This window comes from Eulemur rufifrons, chromosome 7, assembly GCF_041146395.1.
Source record: "Eulemur rufifrons isolate Redbay chromosome 7, OSU_ERuf_1, whole genome shotgun sequence".
Classification (NCBI taxonomy): Eukaryota; Metazoa; Chordata; class Mammalia; order Primates; family Lemuridae; genus Eulemur; species Eulemur rufifrons.
In genome coordinates, this window is record NC_090989.1 from 169553113 (window position 1) to 169573258 (window position 20146).

Consider the following 20146-nt stretch of genomic DNA (forward strand, 5'->3'; position numbering starts at 1 on the left):
TATTTCTTTAAAAAAAAATCTGTTTCGTGTTTATTTTGAAAAATTTAGAAAACCTAGGAAAGTTAAACATAATGAATAAAATTTAGAAAACTTGGGAAAGTTAAACACCATAAAGTGAAATGTGCCAATACCCCCCACTGATGCTTTGAAAAAGTCCTCCCAGACTTTTTCTCTATTTGTACATTTTCAAAAAACATAGATGGGATCATATTGCATTTGCTGTTTTGCATCTTGTTTTTCCTACCAAATCCCATAAGCATTTTTCTATAGTATGCAATATTCAGAATTTTCAGTGGCTGACGGTGTGTGAAAGCTCACTTGCACTGGCTTTAGCGAACCAATGATGTGCATCTCTTCCCGACTCTCCATTTAGTGACATAATGTTGACAGCTTGAACTCAATCACGGGGAGTATATTTACACCATGGAAATTGGCAAATGCTAGAAAGCAGGGTTTTTCCTTTTTCTTGGAAAGTCGGTCATTAAGCACTTGTTGGCACTCCACTGACTGTACGATATTCATTTCATGAACCATCATAACTGGTTTAACCAAGCCCTTGCCATCTGACATCTAATTTGTTTCTTTTTTTTTTTTTAGATTTTTTTTTATTATTATTTCAGCATATTGTGGGGGTACAGAAGTTTAGGTTACGTATATTGCCCTTGCCCCCCCCCCGCCCTAATTTGTTTCTAAGTTGATGTGTTTTGCTAAATGCATAAGTTAGGCATGTAGCTGTGATCATTTCCTTAGGAACCACTTTTAGGAGTGGAATTACGGATTAGACTCTGTGAGCATTTGTGAGGCTCTTGATACATGGGGCCAAATTGCCCTCCAGAGCAGCTATTCTAATTACATTCCCAGATGCAACTGAGGCCCTTGAGGTAAGGTGGGAGGTCAGTTCCTGGCAAGAGTGAAGGCTCCGAGGACATACCTGTGGGCACTTGGCAGCACTGTAGCAGTCTCCAGCCGTGGCAAAAGGGACAGGATGTCCTTCGCTTGTCCTTGCAAACTGTAGGTCAGTGGCTGTGGGGTGGAGAAAGGGTTAAAGGAGGAGGATGGTAGGAGTGGGAGAGCAGGGCAGGGAAGGGACAGGATATTAACAAGGAGACAGAAGGGAAGAAGAATAATACGAGGGAATGGGAGAGAGAGAAACAATTTGAAGTATTAGTGGGCAAATGGATCCAGATGTGCACTTGGTTTTTCCTCATTATATTTGTGGTTCCGAGAGCTTCGTTTCTTGGGTTTTATCAGCACCGACTGCCTGTCTCCTCACAGTACAGAAGCCAAAAAGGGGGTTTCAAATGACTTTGGAATCAATCCCTACATAAATACGTGAATCAGCACTCTTAAATGTAGTGTAGTTGGCTGGTTGGGAACCTCCTGTTACCCCGCATGGCAGGCTTAAGGCCAGAAGGACATGAGCCAGGAAGGCATTTCCAGCAACGTAGGAGTTGTTCTCTGAGGTTTCCTCTGTCCTCCTGTGGCCTAGGCACTATTATCGCCAAAATGTGGAGCAATTAGAACCCACATCTTGAAATTATTAATGGTAGTTTCTCAAGTTTGGGGCCAGCTCATAATTTTTTTTTTAAAGCCAATAAAAACAACCCTGACCCAGAGCTCATGTTTTTAACCCCTATTGTAGATCCTGAGATCAGCTCTGCAAATGGGTAAGGAAGAGTTAAATTGAGGATTCTGTAAAAGTTGTCTGCTGGTGGGACCGGAGGCCAGAGGCAGGTTTCCCTCTTGCTGCACTGTCTTTTGGGGATGGCTGCAGGCAGAACCCCTGGGTCTCAGCCCGGGTATGGTTCTAAGCGGAGAAACTGCAGACCCTCTGCCTTTAGCCCTAATCAGTCTAGCTGAAGGGAATTAACAATATCTTGGTACAAAGCAAGTTCGAGAGGAAAGCAATGCAATATCTTGGGCATACTGTTAATGAGGAAAAATTAATTATTCATTATTTCTCTTTTTCCTCTATTCAAGGGAACATGGTTAGATATTTTAGCTGTCCTTAACCACTCCTATGATTAATGTCCCTAACAGAGACGCAGTGTCGGCCAGCGTACGAAATCAGCCCATACGCAGGCTGGTTCAGAAAAGGAAATTCTGTGCTCCGTTTTGCCTCCGCAAATCAACAACTGGATAAAATGGGTTTTCTGTCTGCAGGAGCGTGTACGCTGCGCTGGTGAGAGCCAGGTGCAGGGAAAATGTGGCTGCACGAATCTCTCAGCTTGTGGGCTTTACCTGCTGTCCTCCCACCTCAAACACCTCTGCCACCATCTCTGCTTGCCCCATTGATCCCTGTGCCGGGCCAACCCTTACCTGCTCCACTTTGATGTCATATTTTCTGGGATGCTGCCCTGACAGACCGCACTGCAATGGTGCCACTTTAATGTGCTTTCATCTACTTCATTCATTCATTCATTCATGCATCAGAAATCTGACGGAACACCTGCCCCGCGCTAGGCACTTTACAGGCACTGGGAATACAGCAGTGAACAAAAAGGACAAAGCTCTGCCTGCAGGACTGTCATTACTGCCCTGTAAGCTCCTGGTCTCACTCCCCTTTGTATCCTCAGCACCTTCCCACCAGCCAACGTGCAGGACATGCTTGCCCACTGAGTGGAGAGAAGAACAAACACATTCCCGCATGACCCCTCGCCAAACTCACTTATGATCTGCATGCTGGTCAGGTCTATTCTGATTTTCTGGAAGCTGGAGAACCCAGCTGCTGTGTAATCCTTCCGACATTGGCAGTCATCGCGTCGGCTCCCATTGTAGGGGCATTCTGTTGGGTTGTGCAACCTAATTTACAGAGAGAATGTTCTGCTAAGAATGGGAGAGCATTTCCAGGGATATCCAGGCATCTGGGGTCTTCTGAGCCTGGCTCTCCTACCTGTGCCCGTAAACCTCAGAGAAATTCTCAGAGTCTCCATGAACCAGTGTCACGTACTCTTTGGGGCGGTCAGAATGCATCCCTGCGCAGAATACCTGAAAGACCAGAAATCACCCGTGAAGAGTGTGGCTCAGACGAGGCAACAAGAGCAACGATCACTCACCCTAAGAACAGTCTCGAAATAATGACCAACATCCAACATTCACCTTTAGGAGCTTTCCTCTAATGACCAGGAAATATTCACCATCTTCACTGGTACTTTGGAGTCTTTTTACCTCCTTGCAGTTCTGGGGTAACTCACCTAGAAAACACAAATCACAAAAATGAGGCATGATGCTCTAAGACGTGTAACATCTGCCCACTGAATGACTCGCATTGTTCACACTGAATTTTTTTAGTAAAGGGAATGATTGCTTTAAAAAAATTCTGTATTTCTAAAAAGGGAGAGCAAACAAATGAACAAAGAAACCCTGTTCATCGTGCTAAAGAAAGATGGCTTCGGTCGGCCAACTTACAGTTATAAATGTTATGGCAGGTTTTTCGTTCTTCTGGCTTCAGATCAGTGGGGCATAAGTGGCTGGGTTGGTCCTCGTTGGTCAAACACTGCACAGACCTCTGCATCACTCCAGCACCACAGGACACTGAGCACTGTAAGGCAAACCAGAGTCAGCAGTGCGGCTACCCAACCCGGGAGGCTTCTGGTGGTGTACAGCTCAGAGCCCCGACGTCATGTACATGGTGTCATTTCAGATCCTCTGTTGCTGAAAACAAACAGCTGACATTTACTGAGCACTTACTATGGACCAGTCTCTGTGCTAAGATTTATATACTCATATTTATCTATACATACACATATACAAAAATACATATGATACACATGTATGTTTAAAACATTTATACATATGTATAAAATGATATGTAATTTCATATATACACAATATTTTTTTCATTTAAGCCTTACAATAACCCTATGTGATAGTACTACCATTATCCTGCTTTACTGCTGGGAGACTGGGGCTCAAAGTTAAGGAATTCGTGCAAGGTCATGGTGGAATGAGGATTCAAACCCTAACTATTTTCAATTTGTCATATACTTTTGCCTGATCAGTTTAGAAGACTGAGAGTCTTGTAGTCCACAGCCAGGGAGCTATGACAATTTTCCAGGGCAGTCCCAATTTAAAATATTCTGCCTGTTGTATCCATAATGCAATGAAGTATTGCTCATATGGAAGAACTAGAACATACAGACTTCCTAACAACATAAGCAACAACAACTGGTCCTTCTGTAACTCTTACAAAGTGCCAGATTCTAAGTGCTTTAAAAAAATTGTGGTAAAATACATATAACATAAAATTTACCATTATAATGCAAGTGCTTTTCATACACAGATTGAGTATCCCTTATCTGAAATGCTTGGGACCAGAAGTGTTTCGCATTTCGGATTTTTTCAAGTTTCGGAACATTTGCATTCTTACTGGTTGAGCATCCCTCATCTGAAAATCCCAAATCTGAAATGTTCCAAGGAGCATTTCATTGGCGCGTCATGTTGGCGCTCAAAAAGTTTGAGATTTTGGAGCACTTTGGTTCTCAGATTTTTGGATTAGGGATGCTCCATCTGTACAAACTCATTTCATCTTCCCAACCGCCCATTTTGCAGATGAGGAAACTGAGACACTGAGGTTATGCAACTTGCCCACGGTCATTCACCTGGGAAGTGGCAGAACCGGGATTTAGATCCAGGCTGTCTGGCTTCAGAGCCCATGCTCTAAGCGCCAAGCCACAGTGCCAGACAGGAAGAGGTGCCCTCTATTCCTGTCTGCCCATGTCACGTTGCCAGGGTCTCTCCCGCAAGCAGAGTTACTCGGGAGGGCAGGTCAGGCAGGTGTGTTTAAGACGCGGTTTGAGACCCAAGAGCTTTCAGATTTGAGAACTCAGTCGTCTACTTACGCTCCCCCAGTTGCCGACTCTCCAGGTGGCTGAGACGGGGCAGCCCCTCAGGTAGCAGGGGTGGACGCTGGGGGGCTGCGTGCCCGGGCAGTTGACGGTGCTTTGGTAGCTGTACTCATAATTCTCCTTCCCGGTGTAAATCTCGCTGCACGAGACCAGCCTTTGTTTGTAGCCCTTTCCACAGGTCACTGAGCACTGCGAGGACAGGGGTTGAGAGGAGAGGTTCGAGCAGCTCCTGGGGGCAGCCCACAATAGGCCCCTGACCTCCACACCGAGCTCTGACCCCGTGACAATGCTGCAGAAAGCTCTCACTTCATTAGCTTATTTATTCACTTCAATCGGCAGGCCCCGAGCACACAGGGGACAGGCAATCCTACACGGTACCTCCCGGAGCTGGGGCTTCCACTGCAGCGGGGGCACCTCGGGCCCCTTCTCTAGGTTTGCAGGGGAGAAATGGGGGAGGCCCTGCAGCCGTCATTCATCCCATGTGCACCTTCAGCCCAACTGCACTGGCTGGCAAATCGCCCTTTTCCAAATCTACGATGAACACCAGGCTGGGAGGGGAAAGGGAGCCGGCAGCCACCTCCCAAGTCGGGGTTTTGAACGTGCCATCCAAGCACTCAGCCTAAAGGGGACTCTGGGCTGTTTTGCTTCCCCACTTGGTGCTGTCGGCTTTCCCAGCTGCTCCCCACTAATTCCCTTCTCTGTTTTCTTTCCCTGGCTGTCGCTCTCGAAAGGCATGGTACCTTTCTGCTTATCTAAGTCATGTGGTCACTGCAACTCTTTTATCATAATTATGCAGCATTTAAAAATACTTAACCAATGCAGAAATGGAGAAGGAATAAATATCTTTCTAGTGTCCCAACTCCCTTCTGTGATGGGACATCTACTCGGTTATTTATAAAGTTTTATAATGTGTCCGACCTTCCTTGTTAAGTGTTTTATATCACATACTGTTTAGAAAATAAAACTGAGTTACAATTAAGTTGTGATGATATTTTTAGGCAACATCATCAAATCCTTTGTTAAAGGTGCTACATAAAAGGGGATGGAGGATCAGTATCCTCCAGACCTAAGGTTCTTAGGGCAGGGCCGGATGAACCCGTGGAAACAGTGTGCTGCGTGTGGTGTGTCGTGCTTTTTCTGGTGTGAGGGACCACAGGTTTCATCAATTATCAAGGGTAGTTAAAAGCCACAGTGTCAGCTGGGCACAGTGGCTCAGACCTGTAATCCTAGTACTTTGGGAGGCTGAGGTGGGAGCATTTCTTGAGGCCAGGAGTTCAAGATCAGCCTGGGCAATGTAGTGAGACCTTGTCTCTACAAAAAAAAAAAAAAAAAAAAAAAAGTAAGAAAAATTAGCAGAGCATGGTGGCATGCACCTGTAGTCTCAGCTACTTGGGAGGCTGAGGCAGGAGGATCCCTTGAGCCTGACAGTTCAAAGGCTGCAGTGAGCTATTAATATCCACTGCACTCCAGTCTGGGACAGAGTGAGACTTTGTCTTTAAGAAATTTTTAAAAATTAAAAAGAAAAAAATGCCACACTGCCTGCTCTGCCCTAATGTTCCCTGTTGCTTTAAGCCACATGTTTTTCCTCTTTCCCTTTTTCCTGGAACTTTTCCAGGGAAAAGGCTCTTCTTGAAGAAATCCCGGAGACAGGAGAGAACAAGTCCAGCTAGAGGCATTTAGAGCATCCTTGGGCCTTCCCTTCCAGTTGGCTCAAGACCGGGAAATGCTCTGTGTGCATTTCTTCCTTCTTTGGCTGCTGCTGTTCAAATGCCCGAAGGCCCAGTTGACGCCAGGCCAGGGGAGTGTACGGCTAGCCCGGGGTGTTCCGTGCATGCACGGATGGCAAACACACACTGTCTGTCCAAACTATGGGCACCTTAGAGTGCCGAACCCAGCTCTTGCATGCGCTGACCTCAGTCCATACTAACCTAAACAAGGCTACATGTTTGAGAAGTCAAGTAAGGAGACGCTTAACCTCTACAAGCCACGAGCAAAAGCAGCCCACTGCTCATTTAGGTGGGAGACCCAGTGGGAGATAAGCATTTGCTAGGAAACTGAGATCCAAATATGGTCAGGCTTTTTTGCAGAGGCCTCTAGATCTCTGAAAAGAAGCTGGAAAGAACAGATGCTCTCAGCTAGCTGATATTAGCATTGTGAAAACGTTGACTGTCTCTGGTTTCCTCAAATCATTTCAGAGCAGTTTTGAAGTGTAAGAAGCTCCTCTCTGGGGAAAGAAGCTCTTGCTGTAGACTCTATATGCCTTGGTGTATGTGCTTGGTCCCTCATAAGCATGTATTATTTTTCTAATTTGAAAGTACCAGCAAAGCAAAATAAAACCATAAGAATGTGGGCTCCTTGCATTAGGGATATATAATACTTCAGGCCCCACTAGGGAAATGCATGTGTCAGCAGGGGTGATGGACCTCCTCCTTGTTGGTCTGGCCAAGGCCTCTTCAAATTCAGGTGGAGCAGAGCTCAGAGAAGAACACAAAGAACTCTCCAGGTAACCGAGGTCCCAGAAAGAAGGCATGTCTTGCTTTTCTGGAGGGAATTCTGGTGCCAGTTCCTCTGGGCAGGTCTCCCCGCGGAGGCTCTCTTCCCTGTGGTCCCTGTGTCTGTGCTTAGCCCTATGTCCAAGCCTGTAGCCTTTGCCTATAAATGTGCAGATTTTTCAATCCATGATACACCTGAGAATTTGTGGAAATGTGGAGGGCTTTTTTTTTTAAATCTTTTTTCTGTCTCATCTTTTAGGGGTTAAGGTTATAGTAAAGCTATAGGATTAACAAGACTCAAGTCTTAGAAAGAGACCAAAACTCTTTCAGCATAATGAAAGCACTGCAAAGAGATTAGCTAAAATGAGGCTGTCAATCTTGGCCAGGTGAAAGGTGTAGAAACTCTAGAGGAGAACCGAGCCAGAAGCCAAGAATACGAGGCTCCCAAAAGGCAGAGGGGTGAACAGTCACAGGGACAGAGACTTGAGGACGGAGAGAGAGGGCAGACAGGAAGACTGCTCCCCAAGTGAGAGCTGGGGATGTCCTTAGGTGGTAGCCCTGGGAACCAGAAGTTAGGGACCATGCCCAGTGAGGACCAGGAGGGACAAATTGACAAGAGAGGAGCCATCCCCAGGGGCCCTTCCCAGCCCTCCCCTGCCTTGGGATTGGGATGGGTTGGAACCTATGCCTCAAACCCAACATTGTGAACACTCATCTGGATTCCATATGCTCCTGGCTGGCCTAGAGTCAATGTCTTTCTTAATGATCTGCAGCAGGCTGCACTCCACTCTCTAAGGGTGTAGGGTACCATTCAGGGCATCCCAGCAACATGCAGGGGTGGAGGAGAGCAGGGTTTCTCAACCTCGGCACCACTGACATCTGGGCTGGATAATTCTGTGCTGTGGGACTGCCCTGTGCACTGTAGGATGTTCAGCATCATCCCTGGCCCCCACCCACGACATGCCAGTGGCAGTCCCCTCTTCTAGTTGTGACAATCAAATGTCTCCAGACATTGCCAAATGTCCCCACAGAGTATAAAAAATCACTGCAGTAGAGTGAAGGATGGGGAGACATAGAAAAGTCTTTAGGACCAGCTTTAGTTCAGAAAGAATTCAACACCCAACACACACATCATCTAAATGCAAATATTCATCCCATTAAAATGCGAAATTGCTGCCCTGTCAAACTTTGAAGAGACCCTAGTGGTAGCAAACATGTTACATAAAAATCTTTAGCACGTTTGCTGTGAGCCAGATGCTTCCCTTTCAAATCTCTAAGTTCTTTCAACCAAATGGCAACTTGTTTTTGATGTTGTAGGTCTTTCAGTATTTGAAAATATTATGCATTTTTAAAATAACAATCATGCTATTGGCTGGGTGTGCTGGCTCATGCCTGTAAGCCCAGCACTTTGGGAGGCCAAGGTGGGAGGATAGCTGGAGGCCAGGAGTTTAGGACCAGCCTGGCAACATAGTGAGACCCCCATCTTTACAAAAAAAAAAAAAAAAAGAAAGAAAGAAAAATTAGCCTGGTATGGTGGTGCGTACCTATAGTCCCAGCAACTTGGGAGGCTGAGGGAGGAGGATTGCTTGAGCCCAGGAGTTTGAGGCTGTGGTGAGTTATGATCATGCCATTGCAGTCCAGCCTGGGTGACAGAGCGAGACCCTGTCTCTTAAAAAAAAAAATCACACTATGGTAATTACTATTTGTTTGTGAGTAATAAAAGTGCCTGTGTCTATGTAGCCATTGTGTGCAGGACGATATAAGAAAAAATAGACACTTGAGATTCTTTGGATATTACAGGAAACTATTCTGTTCCTCTGGAACAGAGGTTGTAAAATGGGCAACCCACATCTGGCTCATGAAAGTGGTTGCTCTGTACAATGTTTTAAACAAAAATTTTGAGCCCACATTTTTAAGTTAGGAGATCTCACATAGAAGTCCAGACTTTTATCCTCTCTTGAAAAACAAGGTTTGGTAACACTGGACCCACGTTTCTGCACGGCTTCAGCTGGAGTGGAAGAGAGCCTGCTCTTTTACACAGCACGTGCTAGTGTGCCACAGTCCCCACCTCTCCCTATTGTCTCCCTGGCACTACGATATTTTCTTATACTTAACCTTCTTTAGGCACCTAAAGGTATCCTATGAGTTTGCAACCACTGTAATATTAATATTTCCTTCCTTATATCAACAGGACATCAAGGTGAATCACAGAATGTAGAGGTGAAGCGAGCTTAGAAACCATCTCATACATCTCCCCATCTCCCCCTACTTTGCACGTGAGGGACTCTGGCCCAGGAAGGCTGAGGGACTTATCTGAGAACAGTTTTGCAGTGGCAGAACTGGAGGGTAAGTCCCTGCCTCCCCCATTCCTGCCCTGCGGCCCTGAGGCCATGGCTGAGCTGAAGGCAGTTACAGACTCCCCGAGACGGTACCTCCGACCATTCTCCTGTGATCCAGACATACTCGCAGGGCTGCAAACTACAGCTCTCGAGGTCCGCAGGCCGCTTGCCCGTGTCGCAGTGCATGCCGTGCACCTCGCTTTTGTGCTCATCCACGCACACCACCTTGCGGTACCTGGAGCCTTCGCCGCAGGTCTTGGTGCACTGTTAAAGACAAAAAAGTGGGAAGAATGACACATGACGTATTATGTCCTGTTACTGCAATTGAGCATTTTCCTGTCTATACAGGCTTTAAGACTGTGAGATCCCTGAGGGCAGGATTGTCAAGAACTCCTTATTTCACCCCAGTTGCCTAATGACACCCTCCTGGCATTCAACGCTGAATGACAGAATGAAAGTGTGAATGAGTGAATCTCAGGTTTGGAAAGGACCTGAAAGCCTGTTTCCTTCAAACACCTACTCAAACACTGACTCACTTTAAAACTTACAGCCAGTCACCAAACAGATGCCTAAATACCTTCAGTGTCAGGGACATCATACCTGCCCAGGTAGCCCATCTCGTCTTTTAACAACATGGAACTAAAAAATAATCTTCACAGCCCCTTGTCCTAATTTTCTATTTCAGAAGAGCATAAAAAACAAGTTTCCTTTCTCACAAGTAACCCCGTTTAGGTGCTGAAGCAGAGCTTTCCTGCAGCCTCCTCTTTTCTCCCCCAGGTGAACTGTTTGCATCCTGGAGCACCCAGCAAATAGTCACCAAGTTCCTATTAAATGCTGGGCCTGGGTGAATAAGAGTGGACACAAATACCACATTCCCTGTTCTCAGAGAGGAGCTTATATTTTAGTAGCAAAGATAGACAATAAAGACAGCTAGGTAGTGAGATTTAGTCCATTTTTCAGATGAAGAAACTAGGGCTGTGAAAGCCTAAGTCACACATCTCTTAGCGAAGTAGATGGAACAGGTGTTCATTCCCAAGGGATGATAACAGACAGCAGGTGGTATGTTTTGTTCTAGGACCAATTCTATGCTGTCCACAAATTCCTTATCTTTTTTGCTTTAACCAACGAGCAAAACCCACCTTGAAAGTTTAACCTTAGTGATCTGTGCTGCTGAAGTTCACTCAAAGCCTGTTCTATCCAAAGCATGTGTGTCATCCAACATTTCAAGACTCCAGACCACATGGGGAAGCCCCAGTGAGCTCACCAGAGCCTGTGCCAAGGATGCTGCCTTTGCCTTTACAGCAGGGACTGCACATCCCGAGGCCCTGGGGCTTATCTGACTACTGTGATTTTTGTTGTGTTGTTAGCACATTGTCTTCTAAAATTTATAATTTTAGTCTCTTTATGGAGAGCCATAGACTCCCCCTGCCCACCTTGGGCAGTCTTTTCTTTTATTACCCCATGTCTTTTTTTTTTTTTTTTTTTTTTGGTGATAAAAACATATAAAATTCATTATCTTAACCATTTTAAAGTGTACAATTCAGTAGCATTTAGTACATTTGCAATGTTGTACAAACATTACTATCTAGTTCCAGAACATTTTCATCACCCCGAAACGAAACCCTGTACCCATTAAGCAGTCACTCCTCCTTCCTTCCTTCCCCCAGCTTCTAGCAACTACCAATCTGCTTTCTTTCTCTGTGGATTGGCCTATTCTGGGAATTTCATACATACAGAATTGTCCAATGTGTGGCTTTTACTACCTGGCTTCTCTCACTCACTCAATGTTTTTGAGGCGCTTCCGTATGGGAGCATGTATCAGTAGTTCATTCCCTTTTAAGGCTGGAATAATATTTCATCGCATGGATACACCACATTTTGTTTATCCACTCAGTGAGGTGGAGGATATTTGGGTTGTTTCCCTTTTGGCTGTTTGCTGAATAGCTGCTATGAACATTCATGTACACACCTGAACACCTGTTCTCCATTCTTTGGGGTCCATACCTAGGAGTGTAATCGCTGTGAAAGACATGGCATGCGCCGTGTCTTTTGTGAGCCACCCTGTTCCTTTAGGAAGCAGAGGGATACGCTGGTATGTCCCGGTAGCCCCTCATCCCTTGCAAACTTGACTCAACAATTCGGCAGCTTGGGAACAAACCTCAATATCTAGAACGTAGAGTCACTCATCATTTTTCTGGAGCACAAATAGGACTTGAAGCCACTATGAGGTGAGCACAGGGGAACAAGATCTCTTCGAACTAATGCAGGAGGCTGGCTGGGCCTGGTTCCCTAGCGCAGACCTAGCTCAGCGGTTTGGGGGTTTTCTGTTCTCCTGGAGCATGCTGGGAACTATTGTGCCGTGATAATATTTTCATCAAAAACAAATGAATTAGAGGGCCACTGAATGTTAAAAACAAAACAAAAAGTTAGCCTGTGATTCCCTTTTGGCTACTGTGTATAGTGCTGCTATGAACATTCATGTACGAATCTGAACACCTGCAGAGACATATGCAGAAGAAATACCTAACGACCCATACAAAAAGCAATTCCTTAGAAAATCAGACTTAGGCAATTCAGAGAAGATCATAATTATGGAGAAGCTAAACCTGGACTAAACCTTCCAGCATCCTCTCTTGTTTTCACTAATCTACAAGGCTTTGATCCATGTTAATAAGTAACAGTTCAGGGCAGAAATGCAATGATTCCTAAATACTTCACGCCTGTTTTTCTCCCTCGGTCTTGATGAATGGTTAACTACCATAAAAACGATTTTGCCAATGGTGGAAAAGGGAGCTGGGAAAATTTACCTTGAATATAACTTTGAGAAAAATTAAAAATTAAACTAAGTAAATAAGTGACTTGCCCAGTGCTTTGGAATTAGTCAACAGCAGCTTGGAAAAAAATCACATGGCAAGAGTTTTCCCTTGGAATCTTAAATCCTAACTAGGGCATGGGGGCTGGGTAATCAGAAAACAAATCCAGCCCATGCTATCCGGTTTTGGCAGCTTTTGGTAATATCACTTCCTGAAAGCCCCTTTGATTTATGCTCTGAAAAACAGTCAGAAAGTTCAAGTAGCCTCATTTTGATTTCCAAGGGTTCTCTCTCTCTCTCTCTCTCTCTTTAAGACAGAGTCTCACTCTGTTGCCCCAGGTAGAGTGCAGTGGTGTCATCATAGCTCACAAGATCCTCAAACTCCTGGGCTCAAGCGATTCTCCTGCCTCAGCCTCCTGATTAGCTGAGACTACAGGCACGCACCACCATGCCTGGCTAATTTTTCTATTTTTTGTAGAGATGGGGTCTCACTCTTGCTCAGGCAGGCCTCGAACTCCTGACCTCAAGTGGTCCTGCCACCTTGGCCTCCCAGAGTGCTACAATTACAGGCATGAGCCAACGCACCCAGCTGGTTTTCTCAAATTTCATTGTGGCTTTTAGAAAAAAACCTCTAGCAAGTGCATAAGTAACACCACCAGCCTTTTTGAATTTCATCACACACTATAATTCAGAAGGAAAATAATCACCTGGCTGGGCTAAATTGGGTAGCTTGCCTGTTGCCCTGCAAGCTACATGTGCCTTTAAGTGTTCTGAAATTCACAGAGGGAAAAGAACTTTCTAAATTTGAGAGTGAGGAAGACCTAAAATAAACTCTTAAGGTAATATATTTTTCAGCCAGGTAGGTTGGCCACTGGGTGAGTCTAAAAAGGATCATTTAATGCAATGGGTAGAAATTGTCTTTTCTTAAAGATTGTAATCAAGTTGCTTTACACTTCCAAATATATCTTTTGGTGCAATTCCCTAACCATGGAGATAAGAAAATCACTTGATATTCACTCGCTCTACCTTTTAAGGTTGCTGATTTTCTCCATGGATGAAAGAATTGGTCATTTCTAGTGCCAAATTACCACTGTGGGGTAGTGGATGGATGGGCGAGTCACAGAACCGAATAGGGAACTTGAGAGCACAGGGTTCCATGAGCTCTGTTATGTTCTCATGTGACAAGAAACAGCAATGGCAAATCAATTCCTCTACCATTGCTTTGAATAAAAACAACCCACCCCCGCCAAAAAGCAGTCCTTACCTCAAAGCTCATTTTAAAGTCAGCTATGTAGAATTAGGACATTTTTGTCCCCAAATAGTATCAATATATTTGCAAGAGAAAAAGGAGGCAGAAATAACACTGTGGAGATACTTTGTAACTCCATAAAGTCATTCAACCAATATTTCCAGCGGACCAGGTTCTGTGCTGGGCACTGGGACACAGCCCTGATGGCTTCCTACTCACCTTCTCTGCCTGTTATGACACCCAGGATGGCAGCTACTCCCAGCTTGCGGTCCCATGTGTTGGGTCAACTGGCTAACTGGTGACACTGGGGTTTAACACCTAGGGCTGTCTGGTGCAGTTGCGTAAGCAGATGGGGGATTCATAACAGAGTGCATAATTGAGTCAGAAGCCATCAGGGAGAGAAGAGGAAGAACAAGGGGGAAATTCCCACAGTGCTGGGGTTGGGGGTCTCAAGTGGCAGCAGATGAGAAGGGGAGTGAAGGAGGGCATGAATTAGCCAGGCAAGGAGGGGAAGGGGACATTCTCAGGAGGGGCCCAGCATGCATGGGGGCTGGAGGTGAGAAATGTGAGTGGAGAAGTGGGAGAGAGGAATGACCACAACATTTGGGGCTTTTTTGAGCAGATAATGTGAGGTTTAGGGGTATCTATCTATTTATTTATGTTTTAGAGACTCGGTCTCGCTCTGTCACCCAGGCTGGAGTGCAGTGGCATGATCACAGCCCACCATAAACTTGAACTCCTTCCTGGGCTCGAGTGATCTTTTTGTCTCAGCTTCCCAAATAGCTGGGACTACAGACATATGCCACCATACCCAGCTAATTTTTAATTTTTTTTGTAGACATGGGGGTCTCACTCTGTTGCCCAGTCTGATCTCTAACTCCTGGCCTCAAGTGATCCTCCCACCTCAGCTTCCCCAAATGCTGGGAATACAGGTGTGTGCCACCATGCCCAGCAAGGTGGGGTTTTTAGAGCATCCCTAATCCCTAGTGGCTGGCACTTCACAAGTGATCAATAAATATTTGTGGAATAAATTAATGAGGAAGTGAGTGATAAAGAGTTAATATGCAGCCTTGTGCACACATCAAAACGTGATCACTCCCTGTTGTAAACATCACGAAAATCTTCTTAAGTGACTGACCAAGAACCTGTGGCTCATTTCTAACTTTTCTCTGTTAAGGAGATGAACTTGGGAATCATTCTACAGCTGATCTCTATAAAAGTCCTCAGACTCCAAATATGTGTTCGAGTGGCCTAAGTCCCTGAACTGGGCCAAACAGCACCAGGGTGGGCAGTTCTGCAAAGGCCAGACATATCTGAGCACAGCTTGTCCGTGGCATTGTGACAAGAAAATAAAACAGCTGTTCTTACAGGAAAAACAGAGTGTGCTTGACTGTTCTAAAAGTCATTTTAGAGTGTCCTGATTCTAAAGCATTAAAGAAAGAAGGCCATCAGTTAGCAGGCATTGTTCTATGCCTTTCTCCTTTCTTTCTTCCTCCCTCCCTCCTTCCTTCCCTTCTTTCCTTCCCCCCATCCATCCTTTTGTCCCTCCATTTATTCACAGATTCATTCATTCAACAGGTGTCTTTGATGTTGTAGGTACCATATTAAATGCGGGGGAAAATTCTGGTGAACAAGCTTTCTAACCTCAAATAGCTGATGCAGGGGAGCCTGAAGGGTGGCTGTATTAGCAAGTGACCGCCCAATTTACTGGTGAACAAGGACACTTTTGATCATAAAAGCAATAATAATTAAATAATAATTACACTGGGACTGCCCTGGGCAAGCAGGACGCGTGGCTACCCTCTTCCTGATTCAATCTATGAAGGTGGTTGCCCAGCTGTGGTCAACATGCCTTGTCGCTGGGGGACAGTGTGAGCAGGCCTTGCATATATGGGGAACATAAAGGCTTTTGATGGGGCTTCTCCCCCGTCCAGCTGCCCTGGGCCTCACTCTGCCAATTCAGTGTCACTCAAGGGCCTCCCATGGTGCTCCACCCACACTTGCCCTCCAGGCCTCTCCCTCTTCAGACTGTCCCCTTGGGGAGCAGGTGGAAGAGAAAGCATGTTTGCGGGAGGATGACCATTGAGACTGCTTTCCTCATCGCTCACAGTCTTTTCTCTTTGTGAATGGTTAACCTCTAGGAAACTTTTCAAGTAGAGGCTCAGGTCAGGCTATCTTCTTAAGTCCTCTATTCTTAGAAGGAGTTTGATAGCAATATTTGAGTAAGGTTTTAAAAAGACGCATCTGCACAGCACATGCAAAGACGTAAACTTTTAGGCGTATTTTGTATGATCAGAGAAGAGGAATTTCCTCAGTGCATATGTGGCAAGCTTTTTCCATTCTTTGGGATTTAGCAGGAATTATAAATGGAGCTTGCATTTTTGTGATTGGCTCTAGCATCTTCAAAAGCAGGCTAAAGCGTGCGCAGCTTAGATCCATTCCTGAACACTCTCTCACTTTCTGCTCCTTGGAGCAGTTACACAGGGTTGAGTTTGGCATGAGACGCAGAGGGAGAGGGAGAAAGCAGGCAATGGTAGGTTTGAAATGAGAATTACAAAGAGAATCAAGAGGTCACACGGAAGGGACAGGGATGAGGCCCTCTTCTTCCTTCTATATCTGACACTGCCAATCCAAAAACCGTAAGTGATGATAGATAACTCTACTATCTCCAATTTTCTCAGAGCAATTCTGCATAGTTATTTTATCCCCATTCTATAGATGGTGAAACCAAGGCTCAGAGAAATTAAGGATGCTTGTTCTGAGTCACTTGGCTAATAGGTGGCAGTACTGGGATATGAACCCAGATCTGCAGAATTTTACAGTCCCTGGGGTTCCCAATCACTTGTGTGGCTCAAGTGCAATTAATTTGAACTGCCACTGCTTTAGGCATTCCTCTCTGCCACACCGTCCGGTGGGAGTAAAAAAGTAAAGAAGAAAAACAAGTGAAAAGACTGAGTAGACGGAGAGGGTGAGTTTCCTAAAGACAAGAAATGTCTGCAAGCAACAGAAATAATCCATCAGGAGCAAGGGACGGGGGACAGGGCTTGGTAGCTGGGTCCCCATGGGGTAGAGAACTCAGCTGTAGTATCTCATGATGATTTAAGAGAACAAATTTAGCATCAAGTCTTGCTTCTTCCATTTGTCAGGTGCTGGGTATGTGACACTTGGACAAAGGACATCGACTCTCTGAACCTCAGTTTTCTTGCCTGCACAATGGGAGGATATTGATACCCACTTTGTCTAGCATTAAATAGATTAGATGAGGTTGTGAACAGAAAGTACTCAGCACCATGCCCGGGCTGCAGTATAACTGCTCCCCAAACTGTACCCTTTCCCTGTCTTATTCACTGTCTCTGCTATTCTCTTATTCACTGTTCGTGCTACCTTAAATAGCACGAACTTTCTTTTTCATTCAACATCAGTGGACACAGTTTTGCTCTCTAATTCTCTTTCTCCCCTTTTCTACAATTTACTCATCTGATCTGGAAACAAAGGCTACCTCCTACTATTGTCTTACCTTCCTAGCCAGACTTTTCCCCCTGGACACACTTGGTGTTTTCTTTTACCAAACATTAACTTGGAGTGGGGCAAAAACAAGTCCGGTCTTCTTCTGAGTTGACTAAGCAGCTTCTTTAGATTCTATCAGTTTTTTTTTTTTAATGTTGGAAATCCTTCATGAATTAATCAGGATTTCATATGAGTGCCCGTCTTCTACCTGACAGCCAAAGCCACAGAAAGAGGAAGAATACAGAGTAGGTCCTACCTAAAGCCTGCCTTGTGGCTATTTAAACTAATACAGAATGACCAAGTCTGGATACACATATTTAAAATATTCCTTCCAACTCCCCCTCCTTCTGCGAAAGTTATCTGTATGCATTTGGCCCAAGGCCTGTTACAGTTTTTTTTTTTTTTTTTTGGAGACAGGAGACAGCCAGACTCAGAACACTCAGGAACACAGACAGACATAGGAACTGCTTAAAAACAAGGAGCTCTCCCACTCTCGTCCGTCAGTGAACCTTCTGGGACATGGCCAGCATTGTCACCGTGCTCGGTGGCTTCTCTGGCTTCACAGGGAGCAGAGGCGATGATAGCAAGGGGGCTGCGTGAAATGCCTGGCAGGTGCCCCCTCTGTGGCTGTACTTACTTCTTGCCATTCCTCTGCCCTCCAGGTGTAGAGAGGACACGGTGGGCCTTGGCAGGCGCGTTCTGACTCCGGTCTGGCGTGCGGGTTGCACTCGGTCTCTCTGGCGATTTTGTGTGTTCCGATCTGACAGCCCACATGCCTCTGCTGCACGCCTCGGCCACAGGACACGGAGCACTAAGAAGACAGAGGACGTAAGTGGGAGCTTCGGCTCATTTAATTTTTTTTGGGGGGGGTGTGGGGGGTGTCGAGGTCATAGAGGAGGGGAATGCACTCCTAATCCAATGCCTTTCATAGCGATCACATCACTTTCTCATTTCCAATGAAAGGGACCCCACGTAATGTCTTAAATCTGGAAACTCACTGCCCATCAATGCTCCAGAGGGAGGCAGGTACTCCGAATCTCTAAAGTTAATAAAACTCTTGGAGGACTGAAGAGGTTGGTAGAGATCATTATGCAACATTTTAGTACAACCCAGAAATAGTGCTGTCGTGTGCAATGAAAATTCTAAATGATTTCTATCCTGGAGGATTTGAGGTTCTTGAAAACTGGAGACACAGCACTATACGAGAAGAATTTCTTGGCAGATTAAAAGCACAACCCTAAGAGAGTAAACTACTGAAGATTTTAAGCCCTTATAAGTAGAATTATTTTCTCTAGTCTCTTCCTTTTCTTGCTCCTATTCCTGGAGATAGCGGAATTTTTTTTTTCAACCCTGGAATTCACTAAAGTATTTGTGCCTATTTACAACCTCAGATGAATATATGAAGAATAAAAGCTGACAAGGAAAAATCATTTCCTCGGGCTTAATGTTTTCAGCCCTTGAAAAATACTGTTAATCATGCTGAAACATTTTGTTGACCAAGTTGCAAAACACCATATTAAATCTACAATTAACTTTCCTCTAAATTAATTTTTTAATGGTTTCCTCATTGCTGGGTTTCATAATCTCACTTATGGGCAAGGCCAAGAATTATTGTCTTTATTAAGGTTTTGACAGTCAGAAATTAAAGGCAACATTTGGAAAGAATGGCATATTATTACACTTAGCTATTAAAAATTATTTCCAAATTTTAGTGATAGCCCAGCCTCCAGTAATTTTTCTGGTGCTGAGAAAACAAGTTTAACATACATTAAAGCCATATTGACGAGAGGAAGTCTTCTTAAAGAATAGAATCACGCCCTTTTAAACCAGAAAGAAATTCTTGTCCAATTAACCTTCCGCGGCATTCAGTTCTCTCCGAGGCTAATGGAAATTTATATCAAGAATCACACCCAGATGGATTCTGCTGAATATTAATTTTCTCTCCATTTCAGATTTTAAGAAAATAGGTGATGCTATTTAGAAGGTAGCTTGGGAAATCATATTGTTCTAGATGAATCTATGCCAGGGAGGAGGCCCATATGTTCACATCAAAGCTAGCTGAACAGAAGAAAATATTTTGGATCAACATAGCTACTATTGTTTGGGTTTAATTGTATTAATTGGATAGAATGAGTTTGTGACCCACAAGAGACCAGACTTTTAAAGTCATCATGTCCTGGGTGTAATGGGAGAGTTCCTGAACACAAGTGATGACCCTATCTGCAGAGAATGGTCATTTAATGCTCATTAGAGCTACATGAATAATATTTCCCATCGATTACACTGGAAAAGAATGAACCGTAACATGGTAGAGTTACCACGCCAGTGACAGAAATATTCAAACATCATCAACAGCAAACCACCACCACCTAAAAGCCCTTTGGCTATTTGAATTCGGATTCTTAAATACAAAAGGGTACATTTCTGGAACAATGTATCCGTATCCAAATAGAAATACAAAGAAAGAATAACAATATTGTAAACAAAATTTGAGTTTGGCATAGGGCTGACACATATTCAAAATCTCACAATGTTTTAATAACCCAAAGAAAAATGAAAATCTGTTAAAGACTTTTAGAGCGTATAATACTTTTCAGCTTATTAAGGAAATGAAACCTCTTTTTGATGCTATTGTTATTGAATACATGACTTGTGGTTCAAGGATTGCAAGGTATTAGGAGCCATAAGTATCCAACATTTAAAAAATCACTTCCTACAATGTCCAATAATTTTTCGAAAGACAAATTAAGACACAGGAAGGTTCAATTATATAACATGTTGTTCTGGCTTCTGATTTTCACAAGGTCAAAGCCAGCTTTGAAATAACACATTCAAAACTTTCGACATGACTTAAATGCACAGCAAGGTACAAACCCTGTCTTTCTGAATAATGCATCCAT

At 44.5% G+C, this 20146-nt stretch overlaps 1 protein-coding gene across 1 annotated transcript in view; it reads right to left on the minus strand.

Annotated features, from left to right (window-relative positions):
* ADAMTS9 (ADAM metallopeptidase with thrombospondin type 1 motif 9) overlaps positions 1–20146 on the minus strand; it is a 156428-nt gene that overhangs the window by 16689 nt on the left and 119593 nt on the right. The window contains exons 30-37 of the mRNA XM_069473779.1: positions 17884–18057; positions 9772–9942; positions 4842–5036; positions 3409–3541; positions 3100–3194; positions 2894–2988; positions 2669–2802; positions 932–1023 (exon numbers count right to left, since the gene is read on the minus strand). Of these exons, the coding sequence (XP_069329880.1) occupies positions 932–1023; positions 2669–2802; positions 2894–2988; positions 3100–3194; positions 3409–3541; positions 4842–5036; positions 9772–9942; positions 17884–18057 (1089 nt within the window). The remainder of the gene's footprint in view (positions 1–931; positions 1024–2668; positions 2803–2893; positions 2989–3099; positions 3195–3408; positions 3542–4841; positions 5037–9771; positions 9943–17883; positions 18058–20146) is intronic.